The 12,475-nt window shown below is 39.1% G+C and overlaps 1 protein-coding gene across 2 annotated transcripts in view; it reads right to left on the reverse strand.

Annotated features, from left to right (window-relative positions):
- Positions 1 to 587: 587 nt before the first annotated feature.
- TPMT (thiopurine S-methyltransferase) overlaps positions 588 to 12,475 on the reverse strand; it is an 18,662-nt gene continuing 6,774 nt past the window's right edge. For both annotated transcript variants that reach the window (XM_019523240.1, XM_019523231.1), the window contains 4 exons: positions 6,980 to 7,054; positions 6,117 to 6,202; positions 2,273 to 2,317; positions 588 to 1,350 (listed from right to left, as the gene is read on the reverse strand). In XM_019523240.1, the coding sequence (XP_019378785.1) occupies positions 1,232 to 1,350; positions 2,273 to 2,317; positions 6,117 to 6,202; positions 6,980 to 7,054 (325 nt within the window). In that variant the 3' untranslated portion in view covers positions 588 to 1,231. The remainder of the gene's footprint in view (positions 1,351 to 2,272; positions 2,318 to 6,116; positions 6,203 to 6,979; positions 7,055 to 12,475) is intronic.

Below are 12,475 nucleotides of genomic sequence, written 5' to 3' on the forward strand. Positions count from 1 at the left end.
GGCCGCGACCCACCAGGGGTTTTCAGCGCCATGAAGGGGGGGGGGGGGGGGGGGCGGACATGGGACAGCCACAGCTGGACCAGTGTCCTTGTGAGTGAAGGGGGCAAGGAGAGCTGATTTTCCATGATAAAAAAACTCAAATCAAACACCAAAATTTATAGATACTTAGAATTTATTTTACTACAGTGTTTGAATCACTTGAAGGCTTCCAAATTGCTTTAAAATAGTAAAAATATCAGTAAAACATTGTGTTTAACCAATAGATACATACATTCATATATACACAGTGGCATTTTAATCATGGATTTTGGGGTTTTAATCAGAGAGTTTGCAGGGTTTTATCAGAGAATTTTTAATTTTTAAACAGAGAAAGCTAGGATCCTTGATCATCAGGGACTCGAAACATGAATGTTCGTTTGTAAAATTGTAATAGCCAGTGATGGCAAAACCTCTTGGGTTCAGATAAGTATCCCTATGGCCAGAGGCTTAGCCAAACCTCAGGAGTCTTTCTGTGACACCCCATAACTCGTGCTTCCCACACAAATGACATCCTAAAGCCAGGTTTCCTCTAATAAAAATTACTTTCTTAACGGGAAAAACAGCTTTCTTACTGATGCAGGGGCAGCATTTGCTCTCCCCTCAACAGATTCACTTTTGTCACATATTTCTAGTTGACTATGTCCTGTTCACCCAAACATAACTGCTGCTAAAATTCTGTTTTGCTCTCTGTCAACCAGTCTCTTTAACAGTAGAAGCGGGGAGAAAAAGGCAGAAGGAAGAAGCCACCAGACAGTCCTTGCCTACTGGCAGGAGAGCAAAATTACAGGAAACTATAGTTAGGATGGTGACTACAAAACCGTCAACAGGTAGGGACCATTGCCCACTATAGGGTCACTTCTTTAAATTATCTTTTTAGCTTTTAATTTACCAAAAATATAGGAAACAAAGGTAACACAGTTAAAATGATTTTTTTATGCAGGGAATTTAAACCTAGTTAAGAAAAACGGTCTTAAAACACATATAATGTAAATTAAAATAGAAGTACAGTATAATTGATTTTAGAAGCAGTATCTTAAAATAATCCCAAAACAGAGACAATCCTAGTTCCATACTCAAGTTTTCATACTTTGAAGTGCATTAGAAGAATTCCCATATATCCAGTTCATTAAAAACAAAGCAGAATCAATCAAACTTAACCCCCTCCCCACCTTGCTACTATTAGTGTGTTGCTTTATCCAGGAAAAATCTTTAGTAGATATAATACCTCTAGAAAATAATCTAGTCCCCATTCTTTTTGTCTTTCTGAAAAGGCATCTTGCTTTTGAAGACATTTAATTTCACAGAATTTGCCTGAAAAAGAAGTAAGAACACCACATTAAAATCACAGCTAAAGATGATGACTGTTTTGTTTTGTTTTGAATCTAGGATTTTATATTATAAAAAAGTCTTGCTCAATTTACTCATATTTGTAGATTCATCAATTGCAATGAATAATAAATAAGGTGAGCAGGTTTTAGCTCTCTCACTCAGAATTGGATGCCACTGTTAATGGTGGATGCACCTGGGCACTGAAGGTTCAAGTACATTCTCATGAAGTACAAGAACTTACTGCAATAACAATGCATAGCAGGAGGCACATCTAGGGTGAAGTTTCAACATTAGCACTGACTTTCTTTTATCGATAGTTGGGTTGGATCTTTGCTTCTCTTAGCATGGTGTTTTATTACATTTGTATTTCCTATAAATTAATATTTTAGCTTCAAAACTATAACAGAAACGAGAGCTACTGAGAAAGGTTTCTACATTAAAGTTTCTAAGGTAGAATGAATAGATAGAAGAGCCTGGGGAACATTAAAATGTTGGAACAGAAAAGACATGAAAAAGTCACTATAAAACTAAGAAAGAGGAGTTGCAAGAACACCAAGATCTAGTCTGAATTCTTGCAGACTCAGCATAAAAAATAACCATGGCCCCAAAAGAGACAGCATCAGTCTTACTGGTAAAACAGGTTCAGATTTCCATCATAATGCATAGTTAAACAATCAGCCTCTGCACAGTCTAAGAAAGTAAAGCTTTGTTTCCTGGCATCAATATCCTTGCAGTAAAATTATATTTATTTTCCAACTGTATGTGCCTCCACATTTTGTACAAGGATGAAACGTCCTATTAAGATTCCTTATCATTTGCCAGAGTGAGAGTCAATACAACAAGAAAACAAGTTTGTCTGCTACAGGTTTTATAAAACAATATAAATACAGTTGGGTTAACTCACCAAACAAACTTTCAATTTCATGTTCAGGAACATAAAATGGTGGGCCTGGAAAGCAAATAGATAAAGCTAAACCATTGGAAACCACAATGACCATTCCAATATTATAATTAAAACCAAAGGCTGGCCAAACACTGGGAAATTTGAATGTATTTTCAAAAAATTATCACGGTGAATAATCAAAGGACTTATTCTTCCAATAAAGACCCAGAGGCTACAAACAGATGTCACAGTTGTCTCAGGAGAAACCATTTTCTCCTGGGACAAAGTGTGATTTCTCAGACATACAAGTCCATTGCCCTGGGACAAACCCTAGAAAAGTTCCCTGGATAAGAAGTGCTACCAAGTTTGTGTGGGGCCATCACAAAGTGTGTCTGAACAGTTATCCTGGGATTTGCATAATTGAATCAATGGCAGAAAGTGGCAGTGCATTCAGTCACTCACTAAACCCTGATTGGAAGGGCAGTGTGTGTACATATCAATCCCGGGACCATTTTTATTCTGAGACTAACAAAGTTTCAAGTTATCCCAGAACAAATGCAATGTCTGTTCCTAGCCAGGGTAGCTCAAACAGTAGGAATGTCTTTTCATCTGACAAATTAAAAATTATCAAGAAAAACTGCAGAAGCTTCTTCATTTAAGAGAAATCATTATGCCAACAGATATAATGATACTTAACGTTTACAGAGAGTTTTTCATTTTTAATGCATGTTAATACAGCAGTTTGGCAGAGGGGAGCAGCGGCAGCATTCATTGCCACTCCCCTGCTGCCAAATTTCTGGACTTGTGGTGAGCCCCGATCGGCTGGATAATGTGGCCTTGCACATCAGAATGTGGCTGGATCCAGGCACAGGAGGTTGAGTCATTGTGCTGGATCACACCCATGGATCAACCCCATGCAAGATCTAGCCTGTGAGCTGAACCTGAGCCACTCATCCAGCCTGTGGGACCAGAACAATGGACACCACTGGTATAAATGAATACCCAGACTAGACTTGACTTACTGTGGTAGTGAAAAGCATGGCTTTGTTTTGATGGAAAAAATATGATTTTTCAGATCATGAGTATATAAGTGATGAAGCAGCACTGAAGTTGGGGAAGCGTGCCAAGGAAGTGAATTCTGTCTCAGCTATGTATGAGCAGCTGACCTATAAGGATCCCACTACAAACTCCTTACCATGAAAAGGGAGGTGGGAACCATGTAACTAATTAAAAATGGTTATATGCTTGGGGGAAAAATATTCTTTGCCACTATTTTCACAGCTCAATTCTTCAACAGGCAACTAAAGAACGGCAATGATTTTATTGCTGTTACCATGCAAGTTTAAATATATGGGCCAACTCCCACCTCTTGTCTTTATCAATTTTTATTTGTTAGGTTTCTGCCAGATCCAAGCAGTGAGAGGTATTCTTTATTTTAGAGCTCCATTATTCATTTTAGATCTGAGCCAGACTCTGCATGGTGACACTCATGGCTGGACATGGACATGTGGTATTATACCAACCTTTTCAGCTGCTTGTTGCAGCGTCCTTCAGTCTTAAAGCTTGTGATACAGTCAGTTAGATTTAAAATTAATCATGGCCCAACTCCTGATTGATAATGGCCTCCAATGTACTCTTTAATTCCCTGCCAAGTCTTTGTTCCAGAGAATACCTATTGCTCTAACACCAGCAAAGACATTTTCAATGTGCTCGGGGTCACTGAAACCCAGAACATACTTCTGTGCAAGGCCTAACCACTCTTGAGAAATAAGACAGCACATACACAATCACAGGAGCAATCCTTGTAATCCTGCCCTCTAGAAAGAACAGATGTGAAAGATGATCGACTGAATCCCTTATGTGCCTGATTAATTTTTTTCTGTCTCGTTTCTTTTGCCTCTATTTGCATTTTTTTTAATTAGAGAAAATCTTTAGTGGTAACTCCTGTTTTGCAATGACTCACTTAGGAGGTAACTTTCACATAGCCATTATGGTAAATGCTCTGCTCTGCTGCTTCTAAATTCCAGCCAAGTTTGCTAAAAGGCTCAGTTCTCAAACAAACAAACAAACAAACAAACAAACAAACAAACAAACAAACAAACAAACAAACAAACCAAAATAAGCCAAAACCTTACTCTCATTTAAATGCATTTAGACATTCTGGGGCAGAATTAAGAGGAAAATTTTTCAGCAAGCTTAGAACCATGTGATATTTTAAAAAACTTAACTATCTCCTGCATTGAAATACTTTTCAAAAGCATCAGTCCGTATCTCCATCTCTCTACATTTCTTTATGAATAATATGAAGTTAACCTTATGCAAGAAGCAGAGTAATCTAAATGTTGGGGCATCCTTCAGCTTTACTGAAACCTTAGATACAAAACATTACATTTATTATTTTGGGCTCCAACCCCAACTTCTGTGAAGTCACCGGCTTTCCACCTAAAAAGGTAAGCTGTAAACTACTAACAAATAAAAATGGCTTGGCCCTTAATGTTTCTTTATGATGTAAAAAGACCACATTATATTCTTAGGACTCTATTATAAATAAAAACTTTATTAACATAATGTCATTGTGATTTTGCTGACACACTTAGGCCAGTAAATACTCTACTGTGTAGAGTTATACCAGGATAGTTTAAATTTGGTTCCTGGATTAGATAAATCTAGAAGAGTAAAAATACTTTAATGCCAGTACTGTACAACTAAATCCATTTTTGTTAACCCCAACTTTAACTACATTTGTAGGGTTAGTACATTAATAGTATCACAGTATTAAATCAGCTACATATATAGAATTGAAGCAGCAGAATATAAGTACAAGTGAGCCTTTCCCCATAGTATCTCTTCTGCCCTCTTTTTGGATTTATATAACTGCAGCTTTCATGTGATATCAGTTTATGTCTCTGAAAAGTTATTAAGAAATGACTTCAGCAAAGATAGAGAAGACCAAGTATTCCTGATATAAGAACAGTTTTAAAAACATATTAAAATGGCACTTTATATATCAGATAGCAGTAACAAATATCAAATCTTTTTTGTACTTTTGTTTCTTAAACTTTCTTAATTTAAACTTTCTTTAAAAAAAGAACATCAAAAAGGAAAACATACCAATTTTGAGCACAAAGGTTGTTGACAGGAATAACAACTTAAATAAAATCGTTACCATACAATATATTTGAGATACAAATATGTGTAAAAGTTTAAGTACATTAAAACATTTAAAGTGACTATGATAAATTTTCAGGGGTGTACTTGGTAGCCATGTTGGTCTGAGACAAAAAGACATACAAAAAACTAGAACTCTCTGTTCCAAAATGATACCTTTTATTAGACCAACTAGAAAATGGCAAGAAAACTGTCGTTTTCTGCAAGCTTTTGGGAGCAAAGTCCATTTGTCAGGCTGTGGGAAAAGTGTATATGGTACAAGATGGTAAAAAGTCCCCATAGGTAGGAAAAACTTAATTTTTGCACACAGGGAGCTGAAGATAGAAGGTTGTTTTTTTACCTCCCTGCCTGCCATCTGACACCTCCAGGGAAGGAATTCTACCTGATCAACACAAAGAGCTACTCAACACAGCTCACGAAGACACTCTCACGGACCCAGAGGGACAGACTTCCATCTTCAGCTCCCTGTGTGCAAAAATGAAGTTTATTTCCTACCTGTGGGGACTTTTTACCATCTTGTACCATCTACACTTTTCCCAGAGCCTGACGAACAGATTTTGATCCCGAAAGCTTGCAGAAAAGGACAATTTTCTTGCCATTTTCCAGTTGGTCTAATAAAAGGTATCATTTTGGCACCAAGAGGTCTAGTTTTTTGTATATGATAAACTTTGAAACAAAAACAGTTCAAAGTTCCTACCTTTATATTTACTTGGATCATATGAAACAGTAGCCAGCAGATAGGAACAATTTTTATCCATTCGAGACAACATCAAATTGGCATAGCTGAAAAACAAATATTGCATTGTTTATTTTGCAAATACATTGTATATAAAAACAGAATACTTAAAATACTCAGAAAAAGCCAGTATATTATGCATACCGAGTCAGAAAAAGTTGAACTGAATATAATTTAATGCAACTGAGGTACTGCTTCCTAGTAGTAAAATTTCATGTACTATACATGAAAAGTAAAAAATACTACATAACACAAACAAAATGCTATACAAACACACATATACTGATTCTGGTATAAGCTAACAAACAAGAAAATGAAGCATTGACAGTGTTCGTCTGCCACAATGTACAGTTACTACAGTAGCCTGCATGATTATATTTAAAAATGCTGTGAATTCAGGGCGATGAAAGTGAAAAATAAAGGGGAAGAAAGGAAAAAAAGAAGTGTGGGGCAAAGGAGGGTAAAACAAGGATGAAGACAAAGACGAAAATAAAAACATAGAAAGCAAAAAGGAAGAATCAAATTCAGATCTGCTGCCAGCTTTGTGCAAATCAGCCATTAGAGGGGACTTTCAGCTCTGCTACTGCTGATGTATAATGGAGTAAGCAACTTTTTGTGCTTAGGCCAACATTACTGTTTGCCCTGGCAAGGCACCTTCCTGGCAGAAGCTCAAAATTCTAGAAAGCATTGTTCAGTGACCCTAGTGGCCACATGGCAGAAAAGTACTGGCTTAGGTTACTTAGGGTTTACACTAATGCAAGAGATGGCATATAATCACATTTCCTTCCTTAGAAAGAAAAACAGCTATCAAATGTGTTACTTACCGTTCTCGGTCACATGGATTAATGGCCACTAGTGATCCTCTGTCCCAAATCCCATCAAACTTGCCTGCAATTTTACTACAGATAGAGGGGGGAAAAGGTTCTGAGTTAAAAACTAGACTTGCCTTATTTTTTAAACTATGCCCGAGCTACTCTGATAAAAGAAGAGAATAATCTTCAACTGAATGTACATAAAGTGCTGTTTTCTGTTATGGTCCGCCCCGTTTATACTACATAATGTTAGGAATAGGCCTCAAGAAGCATCTATAAAATAGAGACTTTCTTTGGGAGGCACAGAAAATCTGTTATCCCGTGGAAACGGGTTTGTGCTAGGGCAAGTGGGAATCTAATATGAACAATGCTGTTTCAGTTAATCGTAACTTAGAGTAAGCCTTGGGATAATACTAACGTTAAGCTCAAGACAGCAACAGTTCTCAGCCACCACTAGAATCCACAGTGGTTGTGAAGGTGGCTCAGAACAGGCTCCCAGCACCTTCATAAGCACTGAGCTCAGCTAATCTGACATTCAAAAGCAGGACCCAAGAACGTTTAGCTTCAGGATGACATTCCATTCATTCAAAAGAGCTGGGACCTGCTAGTGTTCATTGCAATCCAACAAATTATTTTACACCCGTTTTTTCCTGTGTGGCATGTTGAAATTGTGCAGTAGTTTTCTGTCTGATGCATTTTATGTTGGAGTCCACGGCTTCACTTTATCTTTCTTGCTGTTTCTCCTTTAATTGCAACATCATTATCAAGACTTTTGCTTTTGACTTGCAAGCTGGTCAAATATTTCCCCATATGATGCAAAGAGACATGACAATTTAAAAACTGTTTTCTTTTTTTGCAAGCAGTCAAGATTACACCTACATTTGCCCTATGCATATGCTTAGAATCATAATTTAAATATAAAGTCTCACAATCAAGACATGATATTCAAAAGCACATTTTACGTTTCAATTTTCATCTAGGGGACAAGTTGTTAGATTTGGATTCACGAGATCTGGATCCCAACTCTACCACTGGCCTGCTGCAAGGTCTTGGGAAAGCCCCTTCATTTCTCTGTGCTTCTGCTCCCCTTCTAGTTTCATATCTGCCTTATATAACTAGATAGCAAGGGCCTGATAGAGAAAAGTTTGCAGGTATTTAATTCCCCATTGATCTTAATGGGAAGCTAGATACCTAAATAGCTTTGGAAACTTAGGCCTAAACTCGTAGGGCAAAAATCAGGAGCAGATTGGGGGTGGAGGGTGGGAGTGAGTGTGCAATCACTCCCCCCACCCCCTGCATTAGCTGACAAATGCATGTGCTATATGCTGCACATGCTCTGCACATGTAGGCTAGGGACAGAAATTACACATAAACTGGTATAACTGATCGGAAGTTAGTTCCAATTTGTAACATAACAGAAGTTCAGTGCACGTAAACCAATTTCAAAGTGGCCAAAAGCAGTTTAAGACAAACCTGGATGGATGTAATATCAGACTGAACTGAATTAGGTTAAATCAGTTTATTGAACTGTCTCAGATCTCCTTCAGATTCAAGTTAATTCACAGCCCCCCCCAGAATAGCAGGATGCTTTGCACCTCCCCCGCAAACCCCACTCTGTAGGGTGGGTGAGCTAGCCTTAGCCCAAGCTGTCTGCTCCAGCCAGCAGGGAGTCGTGCTCTAGCACTGTCCCCCAGGCTTCTGGCCTGGGCCACTGCAGGCATATGGCTGCGTTTCTGAAGTCAAAAAGTGAATGTCCAGTTGCTTATCAATTCAATCTCCACAGCTTAGGCTAACTTGCGAAGATTGAATTAATCCAGCCCTGGGCTTTTTGACTGTCTGTGCTTAGCTGTGCAGTGACCTTGCTGTCATCACCACACTCCCCTTTGCAGCATTCTGGATCTGCTCCTGGGCGGAGTCCCTTCCTCACTGTATGTCCACAGTGCCGAGAACAATGAGTTGTGATATTAGTTGGGAAATCTTGGTGTTACTCTAATTTAAATAACATTAATAATAGTTTATGTACATTCTTTAGGCCCAACCTTGAAGTTCACAGTCAACCAAAAATTCCACTGATTTTAGGAAATGTGACTGAATGAGGGCTCAGAACTATGAGCATGCTTAGCAGTTGCACAGTTAACAAAAACTTTACACTGTAACAGCCACAATCATGTTATGGACCACAACTGAATGGTTTAAGCACTTTACACAAAGCAAAACATATCTGTAGAGAGTAATAATTTCCATTATATGTTAATCAGCAAAGAATTATTTGAAACATCTTAGTCTGATGAAGCCATGAACTCAAAGTTCCCCTATCCAAAGCCTGCTCAGCATTGAAAACAAAAGTCAGTTATCACAAGTCAGCTAAGGCAAAGGTGAAGTTTGGCATTTATAGTCACTGCATATTAACTATATTTTTCCTGGACAGAAGCCACAACAGTAGTGATGTATTTTGTATTCCAGACGTCTTCCAATGTTTATACCAACAGAAAGATATTTACACTTTCACTGTTTTCTGGAAGTGAATATTCTACAAAACATGCATAACCTTTTACTTTGAATTCTGTAAGTTGCAGACTTGACCTCCTTAGTACTGTTTAATAATTTGCAAGGACAGCTTTGTTAATGAGCTACCTATTTTTTTATTTTAATTCAAAATGTTGTTCTGTAGTGCCAGAGCTGAAATGTTAGATTTTACCAAGTTACACGCAACTGTACTTAGAAAATTCAATCTTTTAAAAATTTCTGACAAGAAGGAAAAATGTTTCCTGGGCAGTATGTTAAATGTTAGTTAGAATGATTTTTAAAGTGTGCAGCAGCAGGTAGATGATATTGGACTGTTTTCCTACCTTTAATATAATTAACTTTGATACAATGCACTTGGATATAACAAAATCCTGAGGCACAAAAAGATTTAATGACATCTGGTCTATTCTCCAAGATGCTGAGTACCTTCAACGCTCTATGAAGGCAGATTTTTCACCCATGTTGAGCAGAGGCAAGGAAGCAAACTTTAAATTTCCTTCACGGACCCCCCACCAATCCTCAGATGGTTCAGCACTGGGCTGGCTTCCCATGACAGATTTAGAAGACTCCTCTAAAAGTGGCTGCCAACTCCCTTTGAATTATTTGGGCGATTACAGCAAATCACCCAAATAGACAGATGGTTGTCCCAGGCATATTCTTTTATGCTGGGAGCTAAAGAATGATATAAGAATTGGGATGGTCCCAGCTAAAGCATTGGAACAGTATTGCATTTCCTGGTGTAAAAAGAAACCTTCCACCAATTGTAATTAGCAGCTTTGAGCCAGAGCAAAGCCACTGACTGGCTCTGGTAGTTGACATGATGTTGCATTTGTCTGGACTGAGCCTACTGTCAGCAACAGGTATTTACAGATGTATTCCAAGAGAAACTGAATATTTGAGTTTCCCACACAAGTCAAAGGGTGTTGCAGATGGCCTGTGCCTTCTGGGATTTGGTCCTTGCTTTTCACATCAGGGTGAATAAAGAACAATAAGTTAAAAAAAAAAACAACTAAAAAATTTGATTTTTTATTTAATTCAGATTTTTTAACTTAATTTTTTATTTTTTGTTAAGATGCTTTAAAAAAAAACTTATATAAAGATAATTTCAATTTAAGATATGTTAAAACTCAAAGATATCATCATGGAATAGGGATTATAACTTCTAATTATATACCATTTAAGACAATATATTCATGTAACTTTTTTTTAGAAGTTGTATAAATAAGTCACAACAGGTCATAGACTCTGGTCGGGGCCCAATCTTATGGGATTCCCTGAATTAGTAAAGATTAAAGAAAACCACTCTACTCAATGGGACTCAGTTCTCAGTCTAGAAGATCCCATTAAGCATCTCTGTGATGCTTGGTTTCAGTTCTCAAACTATGGATTTGTGCCTCCAGAGACCAAAGGCAAACAAAGTTCTTTGGGTAAATGTGATATATTAGAGCAACTAAATAGATGGAAAAATTATTCTTTGCAATCTTTTAGACACAAACACCCTTTTTGAGGCACAGAGTTGGTCTCCAGAGATTTCATAGACATTAGGGCCAGAAGGGACCTCAGAAGATCATCAAGTCCAGCCCACTGCCCCAGGGGCAGGAAGTCAGCTGGGGTCATAGGATCCTAGCTAGATAAACATCCAAATGTCTCTTGCTTGAACCACCTCTGGCAGCAGTCTATTCCAAACCTTGGGGGCTCAGACAGTAAAGAAGTTCTTCCTTATGTCCAGCCTGAAATGGTCATGAAGGAGTTTGTGACCATTCAATCTTGTCATCCCTTGGGGCGCTCTGCAGATGTTCCCCCAGATCCTGGTGAGCACCCCTGATAAACTTATAGGTGGGTCACCAGATCACCCCTGAGCCTGCGCTTTTCCAGGCTACTGAGAGCTATGGAGCTCTGTCTCTCATCATAAGGTCTGTTTTCCTGACCTCTGATCACGTGCATGGCTCTCCGCCGGCCTCTCAAGCTTCTCCACATCCTTTTTGAATTGTGGAACCCAAAACTGGACTCAGTACTCCAAGGCTGAGTGCAACAGGAGAATGACATCCTGGGATTCGCTTGAGAAGCATTTTTGAATGCAAGCCAGCATTTTGCTCGCTTTACTAGCTGCAGCATCACATTGATGGCTCACATTCATCTTGTGGTCAATCACGACCCCGGAGTCCCTTTCGTTCATAGTGCTAGCCAGCGTAGTACTGCCGAGCCTATAAGCATGCTGCACGTTTTTCCTCCCAAGGTGGAGAACCTTGCATTTTTCAGCATTAAACACCACCAGGTTCTTGTTCACCAATTTCCTGAGCCTATCAAGGTCAGCCTGGATCACCCTCGTATACTCAGGTGCGGACGCTTTATTCCAGTTTGGTGTCGTCGGCAAACTGGGCCAGTCTGCTTCTGATACCAATGTTCACTTCATTAATGAAGACGTTGAATAGTATAGGCCCAAGGACAGAGCCTTAAGGGACCCCACTGGTCACAGCGCACCATGATGATTGACTTCCATCAACCACCACCCTCTGTGTCGGACCACGGAGCCAATTCCCCAGCCAGCGGATTGTGGTGGACCCGAGGCCACAGTTGGCCAGTTTTGCCAAGAGGTGATCATGGGATACCAGATCAAAGGCTTTTTTCAAGTCAAGATTTATGACATCAATCTCCTCTGCCTTGTCCAGGTGATAGGTCACCTGGTCATAGAAGGAAATGAGATTGGTCAAGCAAGATCTACCCACAACAAACCCATGCTGGGTATCCCTCAGGATATTGCCATCAGCTAGTCTGTTAAGGATAGTATCTTTGATAATCTCTTCCAAGACCTTCCCCAGGATAGAGGTCATGCTGATGGGCATGTAGTTTGCCGGATCTGCTTCCCTCCCTTCTTGAAGATAGGCACCATGTTGGCCTTCTTCCAATCTTTGGGAACTTCACCAGGGCACCAGGAGTTCTCGAAGATCTGTGCCAGGGGCTTGCCAGCTCCTTGAGTACCCT

The sequence above is a fragment of the Gavialis gangeticus genome, unplaced genomic scaffold (genome assembly GCF_001723915.1).
Source record: "Gavialis gangeticus isolate Ggan-Ray unplaced genomic scaffold, GavGan_comp1, whole genome shotgun sequence".
Lineage (NCBI taxonomy): Eukaryota > Metazoa > Chordata > Crocodylia > Gavialidae > Gavialis > Gavialis gangeticus.